At 42.2% G+C, this 24954-nt stretch overlaps 4 protein-coding genes across 7 annotated transcripts; all 4 read right to left on the reverse strand.

The window, feature by feature from the left end:
• Positions 1-1657: 1657 nt before the first annotated feature.
• On the reverse strand, positions 1658-4009 carry zgc:64022 (Ras-related and estrogen-regulated growth inhibitor-like protein). The gene is made up of 4 exons (XM_058404488.1): positions 3840-4009; positions 3621-3674; positions 3460-3536; positions 1658-2954 (listed from the first exon to the last, which is right to left on the reverse strand). Exons 1-4 carry the CDS (start codon positions 3997-3999, stop codon positions 2538-2540), a joined length of 708 nt encoding a protein of 235 aa, XP_058260471.1. The 5' UTR covers positions 4000-4009; the 3' UTR covers positions 1658-2537.
• A 2650-nt stretch (positions 4010-6659) lies between these two features.
• On the reverse strand, positions 6660-12449 carry thap7 (THAP domain containing 7). Of its 4 annotated transcripts, none has more exons than XM_058404642.1 (5): positions 12374-12449; positions 11020-11099; positions 10657-10812; positions 10197-10313; positions 6660-8985 (listed from the first exon to the last, which is right to left on the reverse strand). In XM_058404642.1, the coding sequence occupies exons 2-5, from the start codon at positions 11097-11099 to the stop codon at positions 7683-7685; spliced, it is 1656 nt and encodes a 551-aa protein (XP_058260625.1). In that variant the 5' UTR covers positions 12374-12449; the 3' UTR covers positions 6660-7682. The 4 variants fall into 4 exon arrangements, with proteins under 4 accessions (XP_058260625.1, XP_058260623.1, XP_058260622.1 ...); XM_058404640.1 differs by having other exon boundaries at positions 6660-8982; positions 10657-10833; positions 12374-12439; XM_058404639.1 differs by having other exon boundaries at positions 10657-10833; positions 12374-12437.
• Positions 12450-12890: 441 nt separating this feature from the next.
• Positions 12891-16196, reverse strand: LOC131362563 (protein S100-A14-like). The gene is made up of 3 exons (XM_058404644.1): positions 16039-16196; positions 14265-14396; positions 12891-13513 (listed from the first exon to the last, which is right to left on the reverse strand). Exons 1-3 carry the CDS (start codon positions 16048-16050, stop codon positions 13349-13351), a joined length of 309 nt encoding a protein of 102 aa, XP_058260627.1. The 5' UTR covers positions 16051-16196; the 3' UTR covers positions 12891-13348.
• A 3133-nt stretch (positions 16197-19329) lies between these two features.
• LOC131362562 (protein S100-A14-like) lies at positions 19330-24118 on the reverse strand. The gene is made up of 3 exons (XM_058404643.1): positions 23997-24118; positions 21550-21681; positions 19330-19952 (listed from the first exon to the last, which is right to left on the reverse strand). Exons 1-3 carry the CDS (start codon positions 24006-24008, stop codon positions 19782-19784), a joined length of 315 nt encoding a protein of 104 aa, XP_058260626.1. The 5' UTR covers positions 24009-24118; the 3' UTR covers positions 19330-19781.
• Positions 24119-24954: the final 836 nt, after the last annotated feature.

Here is a 24954-nt window from a genome sequence, read left to right on the forward strand (position 1 = left end):
CATCCAGCGCCAAGGGTTTCCGTGGCCATCGCCATGCCAACCGTTTCCACCGTTGAACGCCTACGCAGCGGAGGGTTCTACCCAGAGGACCCTGCTTTTTTCTCTCTCTTGTTCTCACGCAGCGTGTGTGGGGTGTAATGTCAGGTTTGGCTCTTGCTTGTTGTCTCGCAGCGAGGGCATTTATTTTAATAAAAGCCTTATTTATGCACACAAACACAAATTTCTGGAATGTTCCTGCTCCATGCTGCGTGACCTCGTGTTGCTGCGGCCGGGCGACTGATGGAGTCGTGCTGTTGTAGGAAAATAACCCGCTTCAGCCAGGTGACGGTGACTCCGCTTCAGCAAACCTGTTGATTATTTCCCATAACAGCTCTGATACAGCAACTAAAAGTTAAGTCTTTGTTACTTGTCTCAGTTTATAATAATAATGATGATGATGATGATGATGATTCTTCTTCTTCTTTCGGCTTTTCCCTTCAGGGGTGGCCACAGCGAATCATCTCTCTCCACCTATCCCTATCTTCTGCATCCTTAACACTTGCACCCACTAGCTTCATATCCTGATTTATTACATCCATATACCTCCTCCATGTCCAACATTCTCCTACCAATATACTCACTCTCCCTCCTATGAACATGTCCAAACCATCTTAATCTGTCCTCCCTAACTTTGTCCCCCAAACGTCCAACATGAGCCGTCCCTCTGATGTACTCGTTCCTAATCCTGTCCAACCTTGTCACTCCCAAAGAGAACCTCAACATCTTCAGCTCTGCTACCTCCAGCTCTGACCCCTGTCTCTTCCTCAGTGACTCTGTTTCTAAACCATACAGCATGGCCGGTCTCACCACTGTCTTGTATAGGAGGAGATACAGTACCATCCGCACCAGAACCAGCAGTTTCAGGGCCTGTTTTTTCCCCACAACCATAAATCTCCTGACCTCTACACTACACCGCTAGGACACTTGTGTATCACTATCCTGTACATTCTGCTACATTTTCTCTGTCTAATATAATTGTACAATTTACATATTGTTAATTCATAGATTACATCTAGTTTACCTATCTATCTATCAGAATTGTGATGGTGGGGTCAGGTTAGGGGTCATCACTGACCTCAAGCTTGCTCTTCACACCAATGCCCGACAACCTCATCATCGACTCTTGCAGGACTTCAGGGTCTAGTCACAGTTGGTGTGTCATATCCCTTACACACAGCTTTAATAAAATATTCATTTATTTAAATAAATAAATAAATAAATAAATAAATATATATATATATATATATATATATATATATATATGAAATTTAAGCTCTCTGCAAAAACCTCTCAAATATATATTTTTGAGAGAGGTTTTTGCAGATACACAACTTTATGGATTATTCTTCTTATTTTTATTCTTAATATTATCACTATTGGAATTTCTTATTATTCTTCCTATTAATACTACTATTACTTATCACTATAAATAGTTTCACAGAAATTTCTGTTCTGGTTTTATTTGACTTATTTTTAAATGATTACATAATAAATAATTAAAAATGTCTTCAAATAGCCTTAATAGTAATATTTATTATTTTTTTTTATAAATAAGCTCTATTTCATGGCATATTTTCTTTTGCCCAGGTAGATTATTTGTGTAAAAAAAAAACCCCACTTCATGATGACTTCATGTTTTATTATATTTTAAAAAAAAATTAGCATAGAGTTCTCTGTACTATTAACAAAATATACACAAGCAACGAGAGCAGCAGCAACACAAAAGAAACTGATTTGTGCCACATCTGTTTGGGTATAGGTTCATTCGAGGACGTTACAAGCCGTCAGGGTGTAACGGAGTAACGTAACGCTTCAGCGGTCAGTGTGAACAGAGTACAACGCTTTATCTGAGTCCGTCTGACTCGAGGCGGATCCTGAGCTTTGAATAACGACTCGTCTGTGTGGGCAGATGATGATTCAGATTTCCACACACTGCAGTCAGTGAAGTTCAAGAAAATAGATTCAAACTTGTGTGTGTGTAAAACTCTAGTGCTATCAGAGGGAGGATGGTCATCGGGGTGATGTGGTTTGTTCATAGATAAAGTTCATGATGCACTGCACGTCCGTTTTGCATAGAAATAGCCTCTTGTTTGTATGAAGGGCTTTTTTTAATACAATATGTAAAGAATGAACCCATGGGGCTGTGCGGTTAAAGGAAACAATGAAGCTGATTACTTTCCTATAACGTGCCACAGTGATTTATTTCTCTAACATCACTGCAGTTTTCCATTCATTGTCGCCACATTGAGCTTTTTTATCCATTTCTATGTACTTAAAAAAATGTTGAACATCTGCGAGACAAGTACTAGTAAATGAACACCAATCAGATTGAAGGATTTAACAGTGCTGTGGTACAAGGCAACAGTATCGTCCCTATGAACCGGCGATAAGAGTCTCTGAATTCGAACATTCACAGAGCATTCAAATCCAAATATCATAGTCAATAATCTTAGTCCAATGTGGACGCAGTATTCGTTCCTCTTTCCTAGAAAACTGTTCTACTCGGTCCTCTTCCTTCCGAATACTGCAGACATACTCCTGACGATGCCCCTGAAGCCGGCCGTGCCCTTTTTGAGCGCCCTGGCCTCACGGATCAGGTCCAGCAGCTCGTGGAACACCATGAGGACGCCGTGGTAGGCTTCGGCCGCAGAAATCTCGAAGAAGCCGCAGTCAGCCGAGAGCGCCAGGAGGCGGCCTTCCTCGCTGGATACGGCACGCCGGTGCTGCAGGTCTCGTTTATTCCCTACGATGATGAGCGGTGCAGAGCTGGAGAGCTTCTGCTGTGCTTGGCGGATGCGTTGGACCTGCTGTCGCACCACGTTGAAGCTCGCCCGGTCGCAGATGCTGTAGACCAGGATGAAGCCGTCGGACCACTGGAGCTGCCGGTCGCTGATGTGACCCACCTCTTCAGCGTTCTGTGAAAATAGGATTGTGAAATGAGATGACCTTCAAGTTGTTACATCATACTGTTGTTTCAGGGTTGCCTTTACTTCATTTTTAAACCCAGACTATCAAACAGACTTCTATTAAACTCTAGTTTAATAGACTAAAGTCTGAACCAAATCATTACCTTAACTCTCAGACATTTATACTGATATTCGCCTGTTTTTATAATACCTTGGTTTTTAGAATGATTAATTCTCTTAGAAATGATTCTACATGTTAACCTTTCATTCAGGGAAACACTCTGGTCTGGTTTCTACACGGAACCCTGAGGGACATCGAGGGCGAACCTTGATTTGACCTACAGCTCCTGGGTTAAGCATTAATATACGCAATTAATCTCCAACTCTTCTGAACTGAACCATTTGTGACTCAGACGCAAGTCTTAAAAGAATGCAAAAGTTCGGTCCATCACTTATTTAAATCTAGTTAGCTAGAACCATACACACAAGACACTAACAGAATGAGCTTTCTTACCTGTGGATAAAGGGAGTCCCAGATGTTGAAGCAGATGTCTCGGCCGTCGATCTTATCATGATGACTGTATATGGATTCTGGAAGAAGGAAATAATTTAGTGAACTGGGAGAAGTCATCAACTTTAATAAATCTCTATAGAGTTCCAGAAGGTGCTGCTTACCTATAGAGCCGTATTCTCCAATAAATCTTCTGGTCAGGAAACGCACTGTTAGTGCTGAGAAGAGAAAGGAAAGAGAAAGAAAAAAGAATATTTTTAATGACCTGTGCACAATGCATGTGATAAAACACTCGGTAGAGACTGATAATGCAAAATAACACATATATCGCGAGTCAGAGTTTTAAAAGCTTTTTTTTTTTTTTACACAGCACACAAACTCACCAGACTTCCCCACATTTTCAGCTCCGAGTAGTAAGATATTAGCCTCCACTTTAGGCTGATTTGTCTCCATCCTCTTGCTGCTGTAGCGGATACGAGGCTCCACCTGAACCACCATCTGTAAAGTAAACAAACCCCGAAACCCAGAGCCGACAGGTAACATGTGAAGCTCTCGAGCGCTGAGAGCCGCTTTATATACACAGAGCGGGCGTGGGCGTGGCCTCCCATTTACGCGGACCAATCAGAACTTCGTGCGCGGGTTGTGAGATTCGCATATCCTTTTCTCTCAGCGATTCGTGTCATTTAGCTCAGAGATTCAGACAAAAATACGATTTAATAGTCATCCAGCATATTTCTCTTTATTTATTCCTTGCTTTAATTAGGTGGGATTACAAATGATGGCCCATGAAGTAAATTAAACACAATGATATGAATCATGTTCATAATTTTCATCACCTACTTTTCTTTATAAAAGTTTATTGCTCAAAGATATGCCTTAAAAATCACAATGTCACTCTTATATACATTTATCACATTTTTAAAAAAGTATTGTATAATATATTAAACTTAAAATATACAGCACTTTATTTTCTCTCACAAACCAGACTCGTATTTTGGATATATTTATATATATATATATATATATATATATATATATATATATATATATATATATATATATATTATTATACTTGATTATGATGAATGTACACACGTTTACAGATTTATTTTACTCCCTATTTTGTTTCGGTTTATTTTATTTATTTGGACATTTCAAATGATCCATTTTAGATCTTCAGAATATGATATAAGCTAGACGAATCATTTAGAGACTCGACTCATTGTGAATCAGATGATTCGACTCGTGCACGTCGACACATGACTCCTCACCACTGACTCGTAATTATCTAAAAGCTCTGTGTATTTATTTGGAATTAAACTCCAGGCTATTATTTGGAAATGGGGCTGTGAGGCTCATTCAGAGGAGTCTGTTATGCATAACACGACTACAATAGGCTCTGAATAGAACATGTACAGAAGTGTGATCGGGCCTTTAGCGACTCGTTAAACGTGTAGTTGACTTACAATACAACTTTAGACCCACAGCTATAAAGAGCTCGGGACATGTATGTACTTGTACACTGAGCCTTAAATCTCTCTCTATCTGTAAAGGTTTGATCAGAAGGTTGGGAAAAGGAACTGTGCAGAAAAATTAAAAAATACATCTATTCTCTATTCTTCTATTCTTTAAAGATTTGTAATGGATTTGTAGAGGTGTTGCGCCATCTGGTGGTTAGTGTAAGTTGCAGGACTTTTGGTTTTGTGTAAGTTCAGGTGCATACACACTTCATGACCTGGAGAATATATATATATTTACTACATTTTTTGTTTTTTTATATATATAATATATGCTGGAATGTGAAATCTCTCTCTCTCTCTCTCTCTCTCTCTCTCTCTATCTATCTATCTATCTATCTCTCTGTCTCTGTACCTCATTCTCTACTTCTCTACTTAGATAGATAGATAGATGAATAGATAGATACATACATACATACATACATACAGTGAGGGAAAAAATGTTTTGATCCCCTGCTGATTTTGTACGTTTGCCGACTGACAAAGAAATGATCAGTCTGTAATTTTAATGGTAGGTTTATCTGAACAGTAAGAGACAGAATAACAACAATAAAAATCCAGAAAAACACATTTCAGAAAAGTTCTACATTGATTTGCATTTTATTGAGTGAAATAAGTATTTGACCCCTTTGCAAAACATGACTTAGTGCTTGGTGGCAAACCCTTGTTGGCAATCACAGACGTCAGACATTTCTTGTAGTTGGCCACCAGGTTTGCACACATCTCACATCTCACATGAGCCTGTACATGTGCTTACTTTAGCAGGGGGACCTTGCGGGCGCTACAGGATTTCAGTCTTTCACGGCGTAGTGTGTTACCAATTATTTTCTTGGTGACTGTGGTCCCAGCTGCCTTGAGATCATTGACAAAATCCTCCAGTGTAATTCTGGGCTGATTCCTCGCCGTTCTCATGATCATTGAAACTCCATGAGGTGAGATCTTGCATGGAGCCCCTGACCGAGGAAGATTGACAGTCCTTTTGTGTTTCTTCCATTTGGGAATAATCGCACCAACTGTTGTCACCTTCTCACCAAGCTGCTTGGCGATGGTCTTGTAGCTCATTCCAGCCTTGTGTAGGTCTACAATCTTGTCCCTGACATCCATGGACAGCTCTTTGGTCTTGGCCATGATGGAGAGTTTGGAATCTGATTGATTGCTTCCTTCTGTAGACAGGTGGGTTTCATACAGGTAACGAGCTGAGATTAAGAGCACTCCCCGAGAGTGCTCCTACTGTAATCTCAGCTCCTTACCTGTATAAAAGACACCTGGGAGCCAGAAATCTTTCTGATTGATAGGGGGTCAAATACTTATTTCACTATTAAAATGCAAATCAATGTAGAACTTTTCTGAAATGTGTTTTTCTGGATTTTTTTGTTGTTATTCTGCCTCTCACTGTTCAAATACACCTACCATTAAAATTACAGACTGATCATTTCATTGTCAGTGGGCAAACGTACAAAATCAGCAGGGGATCAAATCATTTTTTCCCTCACTGTAGATACATACACAGACAGACAGACAGACAGACAGACAGACAGACAGATAGAGACATAGAGACAGACAGACAGACATATAGACAGACAGACAATAGATAGATAGATAGATAGATAGATAGATAGATAGATAGATAGATAGATAGAATCAAAACATTTCTTTGTATAAAAATATTTTTTATTTATCAACAAAACCAAGTGCTTGAAGAAATTAAATAATTTGTTCCTCTATAGTACATCCTATAAAGTCAACTTTTTTTTTCTTCCAAAATCAGCCACAACAACAAAACATTCTACCAGCTATAAATAAAACTAGAGTTTAGATCAAATTATGAAAATAAAACAAACAAACAAACAAACAAACAAACACACTCATGAGCTATTAATATCTTTATATCACAACAATCCTGGGCTTTGACACACTTTTTAAAATACCTCTTACTGAATATTCTTCTGTTATAATATTGCTGAATAATAATAACACTTTGCTCTGATTGCACCAGTTACGCTACATCTTCTCTGCCTGCTGAAGCCACACCCATGCTAGAGTTTATGTTTAATAAACGATAAACATCTAAATCGAGTATCTATGAGCTAGCTGTTTCACCACACTATGAAATATTACGTGAATATGCAAATATAGGCAAATATGCTGACATGAATCAGACTGAGAGGTTGATGATATTATTATTATTATTATTAATTATTGCAGTTGATAAGCATCAGCAGCTAGCTCACGACTGCTTTCTCAACACCTTTGAAATGCAATATTAAATTTACATCCCTTAAAATTCTGTAAAAGCACCGCATCAACACAATAAAGGGCTGTACTCTCACCGTCCACTTTATTAGGAACAGCTAGAAACCTGCTCCTCATGCAAATTCTTAGACTTGGACGTTAAAGAAAGATAAAAAAAAAAAAGAATCTTAAACTGTCTGGTTTCTGATCTGGTGCCTGCTGTAGACTGGAATTCCTCAAGGTTCAATGTGTTTGTGATGCTTTTCTGCGAGTCTCCTCCGATCTTCTGTCATCATCTGTTTCCCGGTTCCGCACTCAGAGGAGAAACTCATTGGATGTAAACGCTAAGTCGTGAATCTGCATTATTTAATGCTTTGCTGATTGGATAGCTGCAGTGAGCAGATATACAGGCTTCCCTAATGAAGTATCTCCAGACAGGAAATATTGCAAACAAAAAACAAAAATCAATTAGCATAACTAATCAATAAATTCACTGCTAAGCTGCAGCTGAAACCCTTCCAGATGTTCTTTCAGTCTCTGTGTGACGTCTCCACCCAGCAGCGCGGCTCTGATGTTTGTCTGCTGGTCATTCTGATTACCCCTCAGTCCACTCGGACTCAGCGCCATGTCGTCGCCTCCTTGTTCGCTAACGTCGTGCTGGAAGGTTTCTTCCGTCATCACAATCGTCTGGGTTTTCGGAATCAAGCCTTCAACACCGACGCCGATCCCGTTCTTGTCTGTGGTTTCAGAAGACACGGGAACCAAAAACACGTGACACATCCCACCTCCTCCGTCCTCGCTCTGGGTGATGCTCATGTCCGTGGTTTGCGTGTCTGGATGGAGAAGGCCCAGGTCAGGTTGCAGGAGGTGGAGATGCTGGAGCTGTGGTGAAGAAGTCACTTCCTGGAACGTTGCTGTGGATTGTGTAGGTCCAGGAAGCGTGTGCATCTGCAGGAGCATTTCAGGCTGAGAGTGAAGAAGGGTAAGTTGCTCAGGATTGCTGGGAGGTTTCGACCGGACCTTCGATTCAGCCGAGCTCTGTGCCGTCTCTCTTGTGCCTTTTCCTCTTCTGCCTCGGAACGCTGCACTTCTTTGAGATCCCACTTGATCTCTGGTTTCTTTGGTTTCCTCGTCCTCTCTTCCTCGTCCGCAGTAAAAACAGCAGCCTTCCTCGTCTTCCACGCCGTCCCTCAGCTTAGCAGCTCCGTCTGTAAGAAGCTCCATTTCTTCACCCGTGCCTTCCATCTCATTCTCTTCCATCACTTCCAGACTCCTGTCTTCTCCAGATCTGTCCCGCTTCCCACTCTGACGACTCGACCTGCCTTGGCTTTCGTGACTCTCCTTCCGTCGATCTTGCATTTGAGATAACGTCTGTTTGAGTCTGTTCTCCTGGAGGCGCAGCAGCGTGAGGCGGAGACGGTTTTCCCGGCGACGGGCAGCTCTGAGCAAACGCAGCGCCTTTTCCAAATTGTCCGTGGCTTTCTCGTAGCGTTTGCGCCACTCCAGCGGGCAGAGCTGAGCGTAGCTGTGTTCTTTGGCAAGGTAAAAGCCGGGAGGTGGAGGCAGGCGCCTCATATAGCGGGACGGAGAAGGTGGAGTGGATTGATCAGGTGCAGGTTCTTGTAAAGGTAACGATAACAGAGGAGATGTTTCATTCTGATGTTCTTCTTTGGTGATCTTGATGCTCTCAGCTCCTGCATTTTGCACAATGTGCACCAGAGCCACTTTAATCTGGGTCTCCTTACCGTCTGAGCTCTCTTTATCAGATCTGCTCGTGCTGCTGAAGAGAAATTCAGATCAAATAAACAACAGGTAGCTCTGATGTTTCTTATACACACAGTACATCATCAGATCCATTTCTACACATACACACAGTCATATATAAAGATTTCTGTTAAATACTAGATCAGTACTGTGTGTGTGTGTGTGTGTGTGTGTATCTCTGCTTCTCAACAAGTGATCAATGAGCTGGTTCAAGAAAAAAATGACATTTAAAAGGTCAGTGATTAAATATAACACTGATTCAGAGCTGTTTCATATAGAGATGATTCAGGGTGATTTAATGATTCATTAACTGTTTTGTTAATAGTAAAAAAAAATTGGTAAGCCACGCCTACTTCACCTGGGCTTACACATAGCCCACACCCACTCCACTGTAGGCTGGCACATAGGCCACATCCACTTAACTGAGGGGCTCACACATAGGCCACACCCACTCCACTTGGGTCTAACACAGAGGCCACACCTACTCCTTCACGCCTATTCCACTGTAGGCTGACAAAAAGGCCACATCCACTTCACTGGGGGTTAACACAGAGGCCACGCCTACTCCACTGGGGGTTAACACAGAGGCCACACCCCTCTTCGCTGAAGCCAACACAGAGACCACACCTACTCTACTGTAGGCTGACACAAAGGCCACACCCACTCCACTGGTGGCTAAGACAGAGGCCACACCTACTCCACTGAAGACTGACACAGAGGCCACACCCATTTCAAAGAGGCTGACACAGAGGCCATGCCACACTCCCTGGTGCAAACACACAGACAACACCTTCACTGGGATGACACATAGGCCACGCCCCCCTCACTGGGGCTAACACAGAGATCATGCCTACTTCCCTTCATTTGACTGACACAGAGGCCACGCCTACTTAACTGAGGCTGATATGGAGCCACACTTACTCCACTGGGGGCTGACACAGAGGCCACGCCTACTTCACTTCATTTGACTGACACAGAGGCCACGCCTACTTCAATGGGGCTGATATGGAGACTGCACCTACTCCACTGGGGGCTGACACAGAGGCCACGCCTACTTCACTTCATTTGACTGACACAGAGGCCATGCTTACATCAGTGGGGCTGATATGGAGACCACACCTACTCCACTGGGGGCTGACACAGGGGCCACGCCCACTTCACTGGGGCTGACACAGAAGCCATACCTAGCACTTTATTTTTTTGAGTCAGGTATGAGGTGAGACATACCTCAGCTGTCTGTCCTCATTCCGTGTTTTGCCTCTTCCTCTTGAGGACTTGCCTTTTTGCCCAGGAATGATTTCAACCAGCATGGGCACCGCATCATCTTTCAGCCTGCGGTATCCACTGTAGAGAAAAAAGTGAGATGTCAAGCATTTAGACCTCAACCACAGTAAATTCTTTAGGAATCTTAGCTATGTTTCTGTAAAAGGGACTACAGCAGGATGTGTTTTAGCTTCTGATAACCTTTAAGTTCCTGCTCCAGTGACACGCTCTACTGCACATCACTGATCTGTCAAACTGACTAGACTGACGCTCTCACTAACGCATCATTTGACCTAAATTAACTAAAACTAAATGAGACCCTTTAGTGGGTGTGGGCGTGGTCTGGATCCTGCTTCACTTGTAATGAATGTAAATCTGGACGTGGGGTAAAGTTGGTGCATCTGCAACACACACACACACACACCTGACTCCAGAGAGCTCGAAGCTGTCAGGGGTGAAATGTTTGGAGCAGAAATAGATGTAGTCACTCTGAGGCTCCCATAACCCTTTTCCTCCGGGACCTTTACGTCGAGCATTGACAATCCAGGTGGTGCGGCGAGGGTTTCCCTTCTTCGGCAACCTAAACGTTATCAAGAAACAACTGAAAAATTTAGAAAAAGTCAACATAAAGACATCATTTTGAGACAAGATGGATTACGAATCATTTGTCCGTCAATGTTTAAAGGGAAACTCCGCCCTGTAGAACATTAAATATATTTGAATGAAAATATATGAACATTTTGATTAAGGAAGCTGACATCTAGGTAAAATAAGAGCTCTCACTCACCTGTGAAAGGTGACTCCAGCTAATCGAGCCTCTTTGTTGTCACGTGACTTGCAGCCAGTGGCAGAGCAGTGTCTGGGCATCTGGAGAAAATGTCTAAATTTAATATAACAAAACAAACACTGAATACTGAGTTTTTCTAAAATGATGTACGTTTATTAATTTGGCATAACTGCATGTACTTTTACTGCCGTGCTTGTGCTATGGGTGTGACAATCTGAGAACTCGGACTCTCTATCAAGAGTCAAGAAGCTTTTATTGTCATGTCAACCATATATATAGATGACACAGTAAACGACATTTCTCCAGGACCCTGGTGCTACATAAAACAACATAGAGTTACATGAACACAACACAGAGCTAAGGACTGAAAGTAAGTTGTCCTACTCACATCATGTGCAAACGGTGCAAGACAAAACAAAACAGTACAGAACACACACAAAATAGTGCGGACCAGTATACATTCTGCATTGTGAAAGCAGGGGCTTCTTGTAAACACATAGCAGCAGTGGGTGGTCAGTCTGAAATGCACATCAGCTATTGTATAAAATGTGCAGAAGCAGCATGTAAACAGTTATAATATGGGTGGTGTTATAGACATGGATATGTGCCATTAACATTCAGAAATGAACGGTAGACCTGCTCGGATTCTGTCATCACATATCGGTTCGAGGACACTAAGTCATATCGTATCATAGCAGATTGTGTGGTATCGTCAAATATCGAATCGCTGCCCTAAGAATATAGGAAACCATGGAAGCTTGGAGTGTACACCCCAGGTTTGTGTCTTTCTATACACTTTAATTCAAATATAAATCGCACGTGTGTGTGTGTTGTAATGTTTATGGACATGAAACTTGATATTTGGCTCTGCAAATATATCCACTTTTCTTTTTTTTTCTTTTTTTTACTACGCATGCGTAGCAACACATGTTGCGCACAACCTGCACAATCCCTGCGCACTGTTGATGTTCTCCAAGGCAGTGTGTAATATTTTCCTCCACGTTTGCCACCAGGTTTTTTAATCGGTCTCTGGTGTAGAGTGGGGATATGTATTTGCTCGCTTCCATGCCACAAATTACTCACACGATCTGTAGCTCCAAATGCTTACCAAGATAGCTGTGACTATTTTGAATCATAATGTCAGTATATATATATATATATATATATATATATATATATATATGTGAGCGGGCTAACTACGCTGCGCCAGTGTTGTGTATGTGTACATAACGTTAGTTGCATTAGTGTTTTCTTTTTTTTTGCTTTAATATCCCCTTACTGAAATGTAAGTCTTTAAATCTGAACTGAAATACAATACTCGTAATTTAGTCTGTAGAAACATGTAAAGACTTACCTTTCGACCTCACGAAAATGGCTGTCTTCTTCTTCCTAAGACAGCCAGTGTGCAAGCCAGCCAATCAGAGCACGACCTGGGCATGACGTCACGGACAGTGTCGCTTTTCATACGCCCCCTGTGGTTATTCGGTTTTTATAAAACTGCGCAGAGGAATTCTGGATTGTGATTGGTCAGAAGCTGTTGATTAATTTTCTGTAACAGAAGCTCTACAGTCGTACTGCTGCTAATTAACGGTTTATATGAATGCGCGTGCTCGTGTAATAAAAAAGTGTAATAATTACTCTGTTAATATTAACTCTTAACACCGTCACCTCATTGGTTATTTTCCTATAACATCAAACCCCCAGATATTTTATCAGCTTTCTTTATGTTTGTCTGTTTCTTGTCGTTTGTTTGTTTGTTTGTTTCTTTTTCCTTCTTGCTTTCATATTTTTCTTTGTTTTGTTTTTTGTTCTTACATCCATCCATCCATCTATCCATCTATCCATCAGTTAATAAAGAGTCAGAGCCCTGGTCTGGTCAGGTGTATAAACCTGTAGTGTATTGTAAAAACAGGAAGTAGAGAACAGCACTGTTACACAAACACACATTAAACACAACGCCGTACATCGCTAAGGTTACATGTAGAAAAGCTCTCCATATCAATTTCAGGTACAAACATTCTGGAAAACAAAACATTTATTTATTTATTTATTTATTTATTTATTTATTAATTACAAAACTCCAGTTTGATCATGAATTAAAGTACACTTTAACGTTTGTGGTCCCTTTAGACGATCTACTTTTGGTAAGAGGCATGAAATGACTTGTAGTGGATCAGCAAATTCATCATCAGATAAACTTTTCAATAACGTACAATTAGTGTTCTGAGAGAGAGAGAGAGAGAGAGAAAGAGAAAGAGAGGGAGAGAGAGAGAGAGATTTGTTGGCTAGAAACCATGGAAACCATCATCCCTCTGTCTTGAGCGAGGGCTCACAGTAGAAGGCATTTGGACACTTTCTCGTGGCTCATGAGGCCGAACTGGGACGTGGCCAAGCTCTGGATCAGGTTCCAGAACTGTTTGAAGGATATTCCCTCTCCATCCTTCACCCCCATCTGCTTCAGCACCTCCCCAAACCCTGCGTCCGTGCCTCCAGTCTGAAACGGGAACACACACACACACACACACACACACACAGAGTCATGACATGGTTTATAACACAGAGGTGTTTATATCGTGTGTGGAAGGAGTCTCCAGTGTAAAGAAGAAAAAAAATCAACACTTGTTTATGCAACAAACACAACATTGAGTCAGGGCACTACCTCACATCACCACTGACTAACACCTCCCCCGAGTCAGGGCACTACCTCACATCCCCAGACCTGAATCACTCTCATCACAACTCTGATCTAAACACCTGCACTCAGTTTCTCACACTGGAACTTTCACATTCCTTCCTTCCTTCCTTCTTGTTCCCTTATTTCTTTCCTTCATGTTTTCTTTAATTTTTGTCTGTTTGTGTCTTTTTTTCTTCCTTACATTTCTTTGTTTGCATTTGTTCTTTTCTCATTTCTTTCTTTCTTTCTTTCTTTCTTTCTTTCTTTCTTTCTTTCTTTCTTTCTTTCTTTCTTTCTTTCTTTCTTTCTTTCTTTCTTTCTTTCTTTCTTTTTTCTTCCTTTTATTTCTTTGTTTGCTTTTGTTCTTTTTTCCTGCCCTTTCTTCCTCAGCTGTTTCTGCGGTGTGGATGAGAGAGCAGTAGTTTAACATCAGCCCCGATTCCTGACCCGTTACACACTGACCCTCACTTTCAGATTCTTTCAGAGCACAGGCTGGTTTGGAGTTTCCTAACAGGGAGCCGCAGCCGCACCCTGACTGTGTGTGAGGAAAGTAAGCGGGCGTGGCCTTTACCTTGACCAGGTTGGGCAGCTGGGAGGAAAGAAGGCGCTTAAATTCATCTGTCTTGAGCGTGGAGCCTTTATCAGCCGAAGCAGAGTGGAAGTTCGTGACCAGAGTGGCGATGGCCTTCTCCAGGTCTGAAAACTGAACAACAGAGAGAGAGAGAGAGAGACAGAGAGAAAAAGAGAGATACACAGAGATAGAGAGAGAAAGAGACAGACAGAGAAAGAGATAAAGTCAGAGAGAGAGGGACAGAAAGACAGACAGAGAGAGAGAAACAGAGAGACAGACAGAGAAAGAGAGACAGACAGGCAGAGAGAGAGAAAGACAGATAAACACAGAGAGAGAGAATTTAGTTTTGAAGCTGTCATGAAGAATCCACAATCTCAAAAAAAATAGTGGTATATGGGAAGCCGAACACATCAAAAGTGGGACGAAACCGCGCCCCCCGATTGAGCCGCCCTGGGCGGACCAAATATCTGCGCGGCGCAATGGACAGAGCAGCGCGACAGTCCGGATAGTGCAGAGACGAACTGGTTTACTTGCGCAGCCCAGTGGATAGTGCAGCATGGACCAGTTTCAGTCGAGCAGCACGGACCAACCTGAGCAGCGCCGCTCGAACCACAAACCTGCATGACCCACTGGGCAGCGCTGCGCGACTCTGATGGAAATAGACCCCGCCCACCATCAATTTTACCCACAATTCTCCGCTGAATAAAGTGCACATGGAAGCTTAGGCTGCAACAATATTGCCAGACAGTATGAAGCTGCACTTCTTAAATTTATTATGTTTATTTTTCCTTTATGGAAACTGCAGTGTTGTTGGGCAGTACTTCGGGGAATTACATGCATGTCTAGTTGCAACGGAAGGGGCTGTTCAAAGCAGGAATTTTAAATTTTGGTCTTGATTATGTTGCTAGTCTTGTTTGTGTTAAAACCTGAGGAATAAAAAGTCTTCTAACTTCGTTTTCTGCATTTTGTGAAGTGTGAAAGCCTCGTCAATTTTATTCAAAATGTCAGGACTACTTAATATTGTACTATGCGCCTTGCCATGCCTGGTTTACACTTGCGCTTCCTAGCGGAGAATTGTGGGTAAAATGTAAAGTGATGGTGGGTGGGGTCTATTTCCATCAGAGTTGTGCTGCGCTTCCCAGTGGGTCATGCAGGTTTGTGTTTCTGCTCACAGAACTGTTTTAGCAGATCAAGATACGAGACGGTCGAGCCTGAAAATCCCAGAAGGTCTTAAATGCATAATTCTGCATCACCAACGACGACGTGTTGGGCACAGACGTGTGTGTGTGTGAGTGTGTGTGTGAGTGTGTACGACCAGGTGTCTGGGTGTTCCTAATAAAGTGCAGAAGGTCAGATCCAGTAAAAGACTCGAAAGTTTCATCGACTCTCCTGATAAACCTTCACCTCGTCTCACTCCGTCCAACAGGAGGATCAAAGCCCAGGTAAAAAACGTTCCATGGAAGCGAACCGGAATGTTGAAAAAGCTCAGGAAGTTTTGTTTAAAAATAAATGAAACAATAAAAACGAATCTGGACAGCTCAGGCGTGTGTGTGTGTGTGTGTGTGTGTGCGTGTGCAAAGCAGCGTCGGTCCTCAGGTTCTATCTGGCCCACAGAGAATTCCTGACATGCCTGACATGTAGCTGTGCTGACCAAAAAAACCCTTCTCTTATTTTTTCCCAACAAAAACAAACTGTAACGCATAATTCTAGCAAGTCAAAAAAAAAGAAAGGAAAAAAATGAAGAAGAAGAAGAAGAAGAAGGAAAAGTCATTACCTGTTTCGCCATTTCAGCCGCTCCTTTCTCCTTCTCTTCAGCAGTTTGGTGCTCAACCTTCCTCTGCTGCTGTCACATCTTGGCTGAGATCCTGAATCCTCCCATTCGCTCGGGCAAAATGAAAAGAACAACCCACCACCTACAGTGTTAGTATGCTATGGAGGAGGGCTGAAACACACACACACACACACACACACACACACACATGCACATACATGCTGTATCACCATCGTATCAGGTTTTAGTCGCACACTCGGCTCGGTGGAAAAGGAGCTCGGTGTCCAAAATTGATGACGATGGTTTTGGTTCCATCTGAGTTAATAAATAAAAAATTTTTATTTGTAGAACAATGTTTAACAACAGATGTTGTCACAAAGCAGCATCACAAATAAAAATTAAGAATAAAAATTAGTTTAACATGTAATTATTATTTAAAGTTTAACATGTTAAACATGAACAAAAACCAGAACATAGAACAATAACCAGCAAAGACAGGTACAAAAGGATCCCTATTTATAGGGCAAAACATTAGGACTAATGGGGAACAGGTGACACGGTGGGACCGAGAACAAAAGGAAAGGCGTGGCACAAAATACACACAATAAAGCAGGCTTCCAAGGTTCACCTGCCAGCGACCCCTCCGGGCATGGCAGGGAACTGTCCAGCTGTTCCTAACATAACCCCCCCCTATGGTGATGACCCAGGTTCCAGGAGCAAGTTGACATCCAGCCCTGGCAAGAGATGGGAGGCAAGCATCTTCCACCTGTGGTGCCAAGCGACGTCCTCCACGGAAACTCCATCTTGGGGTTGCGTCCCTGGCTGGCAAGGTGGTGGAACCACACTTCCATGGGGTCCAATAAAAAGGGGGATGCCCCCTGAGACATGGGATCAAGCGTCGTCCTCCGCGGAACTCCATCGCGGAGCGGCAGCAGGCTGCAAATCCTTGCTGGAGACAGGAACTAGCTGGGAATCCCGCTGGGTCTTAGAACACGGCCGGTCATTCTGTCATGTACCTCTGAACCCGGACCTCTGTGGGGGTGCGTGCGTCCGCACACCATGGACTAGACCCATATGCAGGATTCAAATACCACTGCTTCATTAACGTAAACACAGGACATGGGGTAGACTAACCTAACGACGAAGACATGACACTACACAAAACCAAAACCTGAAACATGTTAAACATGAACAAAAACCAGAACATAGAACAATGACTGGCAGGTACAAAAGGATACCTGTTTATAGGGCACAACATTAGGACTAATGGGGAACAGGTGACACTGCGGGAACGAGAACAATAGGAAAGGCGTGGCACAAAATATAAAAAATAAAGCAGGCTTCCAAGGTTCACCTGCCAGCGCCTCCTCCGGGCATGGCAGGGAACTGTCCAGCTGTTCCTGACAAAACCCCCCCTATTCCGATGCCCCAAGTCCCAGAATTTATGATTTCTTGGCCATTTTTCAGAGAATATAAATGATAACACAAAAACTTTTCTTTCACTCATGGTTAGTGTTTGGCTGAAGCCATTTATTATCAATCAATTGTGTTTACTCTTTTTAAATCATAATGACAACAGAAACTACCCAAATGACTCTGATCAAAAGTTTACATACCCCAGTTCTTAATACCGTGTATTGCCCCCTTTAACATCAATCACAGCTTGAAGTCTTTTGTGGTAGTTGTGGATGAGGCTCTTTATCTTCTCAGATGGTAAAGCTGCCCATTCTTATTGGCAAAAAGCCTCCAGTTCCTGTAAATTCTTGGGCTGTCTTGCATGAACTGCATGTTTGAGATCTCCCCAGAGTGGCTCAATGATATTGAGGTCAGGAGACTGAGATGGCCACTCCAGAACCTTCACTTTATTCTGCTGTAGCCAATGACAGGTCGACTTGGCCTTGTGTTTTGGATCATTGTCATGTTGGAACGTCCATTTACGTCCCATGCGCAGCTTCCGGGCTGATGAGTGCAAATTTTCCTCCAGTATTTTTTGATAACATACTGCATTCATCTTGCCATCAATTTTGACCAAATTTCTTGTGCCTTTGTAGCTCACACATCCCCAAAACAGCAGCGATCCACCTCTGTGTTTCACAGTAGGAATAGTGTACCTTTCATCATAGGCCTTGTTGACTCCTCTCCAAATGTAGCGTTTATGGTTGTGGCCAAAAAGTTCAATTTTGGTCTCATCACTCCAAATGACTTTGTGCCAGAAGGTTTGAGGCTTGTCTCTGTGCTGTTTGGCGTATTGTAAGCGGGATACTTTGTGGCATTTGCGTAATAATGGCTTTCTTCTGGCAACTCGACCATGCAGCCCATCTTTCTTCAAATGCCTCCTTATTGTGCATCTTGAAACAGCCACACCACATGTTTTCAGAGAGTCCTGTATTTCACCTGAAGTTATTTGTGGGCAGTTGTGGCTGAAATTTTTGTTGGTCTACTTGACCGTGGTTTGGTTTCAACAGAACCCCTCATTTTCTACTTCTTTATTAGAGTTTGAACACTGCTGATTGGCATTCTCAATTCCTTGGATATCTTTTTATGTCCCTTTTCTGTTTTCATACAGTTCAACTACCATTTCCCGCATATCCTTTGACAATTCTTTTGCTTTCCCCATGACTCAGAATCCAGAAACGTCAGTGCAGCACTGGATGAAAGATGCAAGGGTCTGTCAGGAGTCCAGAAACTCATTGACCTTTTATACACACACACTAATTACAAGCAAACAGATCACAGGTGAGGATGATTACCTTTAATAGCCATTCAAACCCGTTTGTGTCAACTTGTGCGTTATCAGGTCAAAATCACCAGGGTATGTAAACTTTTGATCAGGGTCATTTGGGTAGTTTCTGTTGTCATTATGATTTAAAAAGAGTAAACACAGTCGTTTGACAATAAATGGCTTCAGAAAAGTTTTTGTGTTATCATTCATATTCTCTGAAAAATAGCCAAGAAATCATAAATTCTGCCAGGGTATGGAAACTTATGAGCACAACTGTAAGTCCATTGTTTATACCTAACAACATCATCTTGAACAAGTGAAACAAGGCTTGAAAAAGCCAACATTCTGTTTTGCTTAATAAGCTTATTATTATTATTATCCCTTAGAAATGTTTCTTAGACAATTAATTTCTGACTCTATCTATCTATCTATCTATCTATCTATCTATCTATCTATCTATCTATCTATCTATCTATCTATCTATCTATCTATCTATCTATCTATCTATCTATCTATCTATCTATCTATCTATCTATCTATCTATAATGGTTAATAAAGAGTCAGAGCCCTGGTCTGGTCAGGTGTATAAACCTGTAGTGTATTGTAAAAACAGGAAGTAGAGAACAGCACTGTTACACAAACACACATTAAACACAACGCCGTACATCGCTAAGGTTACATGTAGAAAAGCTCTCCATATCAATTTCAGGTACAAACATTCTGGAAAACAAAACATTTATTTATTTATTTATTTATTTTTTATTTATTTATTTTTTACAAAACTCCAGTTTGATCATGAATTAAAGTACACGTTTGTGGTCCCTTTAGACTTTTGGTAAGAGGCATGAAATGACTTGTAGTGGATCAGCAAATTCATCATCAGATAAACTTTTCAATAACGTACAATTAGTGTTCTGAGAGAGAGAGAGAGAGAGAGAGAGAGAGAAAGAGAGAGAGAGATTTGTTGGCTAGAAACCATGGAAACCATCATCCCTCCGTCTTGACCTAACTGAAGAGCGAGGGCTCACAGTAGAAGGCAGGTGCATTTGGACACTTTCTCGTGGCTCAGGAGGCCGAACTGGGACGTGGCCAAGCTCTGGATCAGGTTCCAGAACTGTTTGAAGGATATTCCCTCTCCATCCTTCACCCCCATCTGCTTCAGCACTTCCCCAAACCCTGCGTCCGTGCCTCCAGTCTGAAACGGGAACACACACACACACACACACACACAGAGTCATGACATGGTAGACAGACAGATAGACAGACAGACAGGTGAATGGATAGATAGATAGATAGATAGATAGATAGATAGATAGATAGATAGATAGATAGATAGATAGATAGATAGACAGACAGGTGAATGGATAGATAGATAACTCACTTGTTTATGCAACAAACATAACAAACACAATTTCTACAACATACACAATGTTTATCGCTCCACAACGTTCACAACATGTTGTTACTATAAACAGAGGGAAAGTATGAAGTGACTTTCTTTATTAATATCCAGCAGTGGCAGTGTTCAGTGTACCTGGGCTTCTCTTTCTTTCTTTCTTTCTTTCTTTCTTTCTTTCTTTCTTTCTTTCTTTCTTTCTTTCTTTCTTTCCTTTTTGTCTGTTTGTTTTGTTTTTCTTCCTTTCATTTTTTTGTTTGCTTCTGTTCTTTTCTCATTTCTTTTTGCTCCTTTTTTCTCTTTCCTTCTTGTTTTCTATACTTTTTTTGTTTCTTCTGCTGCTTTTCCTCAGTCTTTCTGTATCAAATTTCATTTTATCTATCTATCTATCTATCTATCTATCTATCTATCTATCTATCTATCTATCTATCTATCTATCTATCTATCTATCTATCTATCTATCTATCTATCTATCTATCTATCTGTTTAACAAAGTTTTAGATCTATATTTTTTTATTTCTTCAGACTGTAGAAGCCTAAGTGAACTTGTACAGAATGAAATTCCACAGAAAGATGAGGATGAAGTGAGAGACTCGGACAGGAAGCAGTTTATAAACAGAAGCGGTTTAAATGTCTGAAACTTTCCTGCCCTTTCTTCCTCAGCTGTTTCTGTGGTGTGGACGAGAGAGCTGTAGTTTAACCTCAGCCCTGATTCCTGACCCGTTACACACTGACCCTCACTTTAACGTTCTCCTACAGCCGAAAATCCCCGGATTAGAGTTAATACAGAGTTAATAACGTAATGTTATTAATGTTCATGTAACAGAAGGTTAATAAAAAGAGTGAAAGTGTTTCAGGTGTAAAATGTTGGAGTAAAGAGTGCGTCAGTGTGAACTAATGAACACTCTGGAAAACTGGAGGTCAGTAAACACACTGTAGCTCCAGAGGAATCTGCTGTGGCATGTCTCCTGATCTCACGGCTGATTTCCTGTTTCCTGTCTCTGAGGATTAACCTTCAGAGCCGACGCTGACGTCTGAATCTGTTGCTTTATTCTGTTGTTTTATAAACCTGTCGCAAAACTTCATCATGTCAAACTGTGAGCAATTATCATTTTTCCTCCTTTCCAGAAATTCCACTTTATTCCCGAGGCAGCCTGCGACCGCAACACAAACCGAACCTCCTACACCCGCCTGAACTCTTTCCTTTCCCTCCGTCCGTCTCCGGCGTCGCTGTCTGACACACGCCGTCTAAACCACTGAGGCTGAAACCCATATCCATGTACGAGCAGGGCAGCCAGGCCTGCGGTGGAGCACAGGCTGGTTTGGAGTTTCCTAACAGGGAGCCGCAGCCGCACCCTGACTGTGTGTGAGGAAAGTAAGCGGGCGTGGCCTTTACCTTGACCAGGTTGGGCAGCTGCGAGGAAAGAAGGCTCTTAAATTCATCTGTCTTGAGCGTGGAGCCTTTATCAGCCGAAGCAGAGTGGAAGTTCGTGACCAGAGTGTTGATGGCCTTCTCCAGGTCTGAAAACTGAACAACAGAGAGAGAGAGGGGGTGGGGGGGGGGGCAGAGAGAAAGAAAGAGAGATATACAAAGAGACAGAGAGAAAGAGAGAGAGAGAAAGAGAAAGAGAGAGAGAGAAAACAAGAGAGACAGACAGAGAGAAAGACAGACAGAGAGAGAGAGATATACAGAGAAAGACAGATAGACAGACAGAGAGAGAGAAAACAGAGAGACAGACAGAGAGAGATAGAGAGAGACAGACAGGCAGAGAGAGAGAAAGACAGATAAACACAGAGAGAGAGAATTTAGTTTTAAAGCTGTTATGAAGAATCCACAATCTCAAAAAAAAGTAGTTGTTTAATAGAGCAGGAAACATTTCAACTGAGGAAACACACACACGCACACACACACACACACACACACACACGCACACACACACACACACACACACACGCACACACACACACACACGCACACAATACTCTTTCTTCTCCTCACAGATTGAAAACTGTTTTAAAACAGTTGACATTCAAATTCTGCTCAGTGCATCACCATACCTGTAATACCTGCAGGTCAAGCCCTGACAGCCCCGCCCCCTGCACACTGTTTACCCACGGACACACCTGAGCCCGAAAACATCACATCCTGAACTCTCTAGGCCTCGGAGGGGAAAAGACGGTGCTGTTTAAACCAGTCGAGCCTGGTCTCTGAGCCTCATGCTCCCTCTCACACACACACACACTTGGGGCGAGACAGATGAAGACCCACTGGAGCTCACTGTCAGTAGAAAACCTGCACTTTGGCTTTGGAATAAACTTTCGCATTGTCGTGTCGAATGTCAACGCTTTTATTTACTGACATGAACACGGCTGTAAGGTTCTCCAGTCAGTGGGTGTGGCCAGGCCATGTGAGCTGTGAGCTGCTCTGAGATTCAGCTCGGGTTCAATCCGGTGTGTTAATCCATAATCTGATGATCACCTCAATCAATTTCTGCAGCATTCTACACCATCTCAAGAAAGGACAAACCAGACCTGTGACCTATCGATCCATCAGGTTAACCTTCTAGAGATATTTGTCTCACGTTTGGAGCGGAACATTTCTACGACTTGATTAAAATCGAAAAACTTCCCAGTCTTGTTCCAGTTTGATCCCCAGTGTAGCCTCAGATCCCTGATATGTACCTTCTCCCATCGTCTTCCAGACCTGACCTGCTGAACTGAGCTGCTTTTCTCCTCAGCGCGGCTGTAAAGAGCGATTATTTAGCATCCTGTCCTCTTGAACCTCAGACTTCTCTCATGGACAAGACGTTTCTGCTCACAGAACTGTTTTCCGAGAGCAGATCGAGATAGGAGAGGGTCGTGCCTGAAAATCCCAGAAGGTCTTAAATGCATAATTCTGCATTTAAGTGTGTGTGTGTGAGAAAGAAAGAGAGAGAGAGAGAGAGAGAGAGAGAGAGCTGCACACTTTTATCCTGTACGCATGTATGACCAGGTGTCTGGGTGTTCCTAATAAAGTGGACAGCCCGTTCCTTGCCCAGGTTTGACCTCGGCTCCGTTTCCTCTCTGCGCGAAGCGTGTTCTCTCTGCGTTCTATGAAGGAATGCAGATGAACTGATTGATTCCTCATGCTTTCCGTTTCCACAAACACACACTCACACACACTCACACACACACACACAATGGAGAGACGCCCAGTGGAAGGAGCATATGGCCTCAATTAAAATGATTGGTATGAATTCAGGAAATGCAGAAGGTCAGATCCAGTAAAAGACTCGAAAGTTTCATCGACTCTCCTGATAAACCTTCACCTCGTCTCACTCCGTCCAACAGGAGAATCAAAGCCCAGGTAAAAAACGTTCCATGGAAGCGAATCGGAATGTCGGAAAAGCTCAGAAAGGTGTTTAAAAATAAATAAAAAAGGAATCCGGACAGCTCAGGCATGTGTGTGTGTGTGTGTGTGCAAAGCAGCGTTGGTCCTCAGGTTCTATCTGGTCCACAGAGAATTCCTGACATGCCTGCTGTAGGTGACACGTAGCTGCGCTGACCGAAAAAAAACCTTTTTTCTTCCGAAGAAAATAAACTCTAACGCATAATTCTAGCAAGACTTCACGGCTGAGGGGAAAAAATTCCTGACTCAAACCTTGTGCTGTTTCTCTCAACAACTTCTTTTCTCCTTCTTTTCTTTCTTCAAGCAACTTGAAGACTGGTTAATTTATTTATTTATTTATTTATTTATCTCTCAGTGCACTCTCGTAGTTTAGCAGTAAACTTCCAAAAAAAAAGAAAGAAAGAAACAAAGGAAAAAAAAGAAGGAGAAAAAGAAGAAGAAGGAAAAGGCATTACCTGTTCCGCCATTTCAGCCGCTCCTTTCTCCTTCTCTTCAGCAATTTGGTGCTCGACCTTCCTCTGCTGCTGTCACATCTTGGCTGAGATCCTGAATCCTCCCACTCGCTCGGGCAAAAAAAAAAGTACAACCCACCACCTACAGTGTTAGTATGCTACGGAGGAGGGCCGAAACACACACACACACACACACACACACACACACACACACACACACACACATGCACACACACTAGTGTAATTCGATGCTTTGGGACTGTAATGTGGACAGGGTGGGGATGAGTTGCATAGCCGTCTATTTTCTCTCCGCTTTAGTGTTCCAGAGAAGAGCAGAGGACACACACACACACATACACACACACACACCCACACACACACACACACAGAGTTCCTCACATCTGGAAACTCTCAGCACAAAGTTGGAACACATCTCTGTATTTTTTTTTCCCCGCAGCAGCACAAGCTCGCATGCCGAGTGCAGAGCGACCGAAGGCTGGAAATCTTTCAGTCAGAAAACTCTCGAGTGTTTACCAGAAGTTGAGAAGGAAAAGCAGTTATTAAACGACAATAAGCGACGTTCGTCTTTTCTGTATCTCCGTCGTGTCCATTCGAACCCGAACAGGAAAATCACGGCAGGTTTTAGTTGCACGTTCGGCTCAGAGGAAAAGGAGCTCGGTGTCTGAACTGATGATGACGAGGGCTTTGTTTCTGTCTGAATTAATAAATAAAAAATGTTTATTCGTAGAACAATGTTTAACGTATCAATAAAACTTTGAATAAAAATGATAAAGTTGAAAATTAAAGTTTATTTTGGTCTCTAATGAGCAGGCCATAGGCGACGGTGGTAAGGGAAAAACTCCCTGAGAAGACATCCAGCAAAAATCTAGATCTTTAATTTAATTTAATTTAATTTAATTTAATTTAATTTAATTTAATTTAATTTAATTTAATTTAATTT

Source organism: Hemibagrus wyckioides, linkage group LG12 (genome assembly GCF_019097595.1).
Source record: "Hemibagrus wyckioides isolate EC202008001 linkage group LG12, SWU_Hwy_1.0, whole genome shotgun sequence".
NCBI lineage: Eukaryota > Metazoa > Chordata > Actinopteri > Siluriformes > Bagridae > Hemibagrus > Hemibagrus wyckioides.

Bases quoted from the DNA above. Each gene is read 5' to 3' on its own strand.
- zgc:64022 (XM_058404488.1), bottom strand. From the start codon at position 3,999: ATGTTACCTGTCGGCTCTGGGTTTCGGGGTTTGTTTACTTTACAGATG. The intron at 3,675-3,839 runs GTGAGTTTGTGT...TTCTCTTCTCAG, and splicing joins TGAAAATGTGGGGAAGTCTG to CACTAACAGTGCGTTTCCTG. The intron at 2,955-3,459 runs GTAAGAAAGCTC...CTATTTTCACAG, and splicing joins GGGACTCCCTTTATCCACAG to AACGCTGAAGAGGTGGGTCA.
- thap7 (XM_058404639.1), bottom strand. From the start codon at position 11,099: ATGCCCAGACACTGCTCTGCCACTGGCTGCAAGTCACGTGACAACAAA. The intron at 10,834-11,019 runs GTGAGTGAGAGC...TAAATTTTTCAG, and splicing joins GCTGGAGTCACCTTTCACAG to TTGTTTCTTGATAACGTTTA. The intron at 8,986-10,196 runs GTATGTCTCACC...ATTTCTCTTCAG, and splicing joins AATGAGGACAGACAGCTGAG to CAGCACGAGCAGATCTGATA.
- LOC131362563 (XM_058404644.1), bottom strand. The intron at 13,514-14,264 runs GTAAAGGCCACG...TTCCCGTTTCAG, and splicing joins AGCTGCCCAACCTGGTCAAG to ACTGGAGGCACGGACGCAGG.
- LOC131362562 (XM_058404643.1), bottom strand. The intron at 19,953-21,549 runs GTAAAGGCCACG...TTCCCGTTTCAG, and splicing joins AGCTGCCCAACCTGGTCAAG to ACTGGAGGCACGGACGCAGG.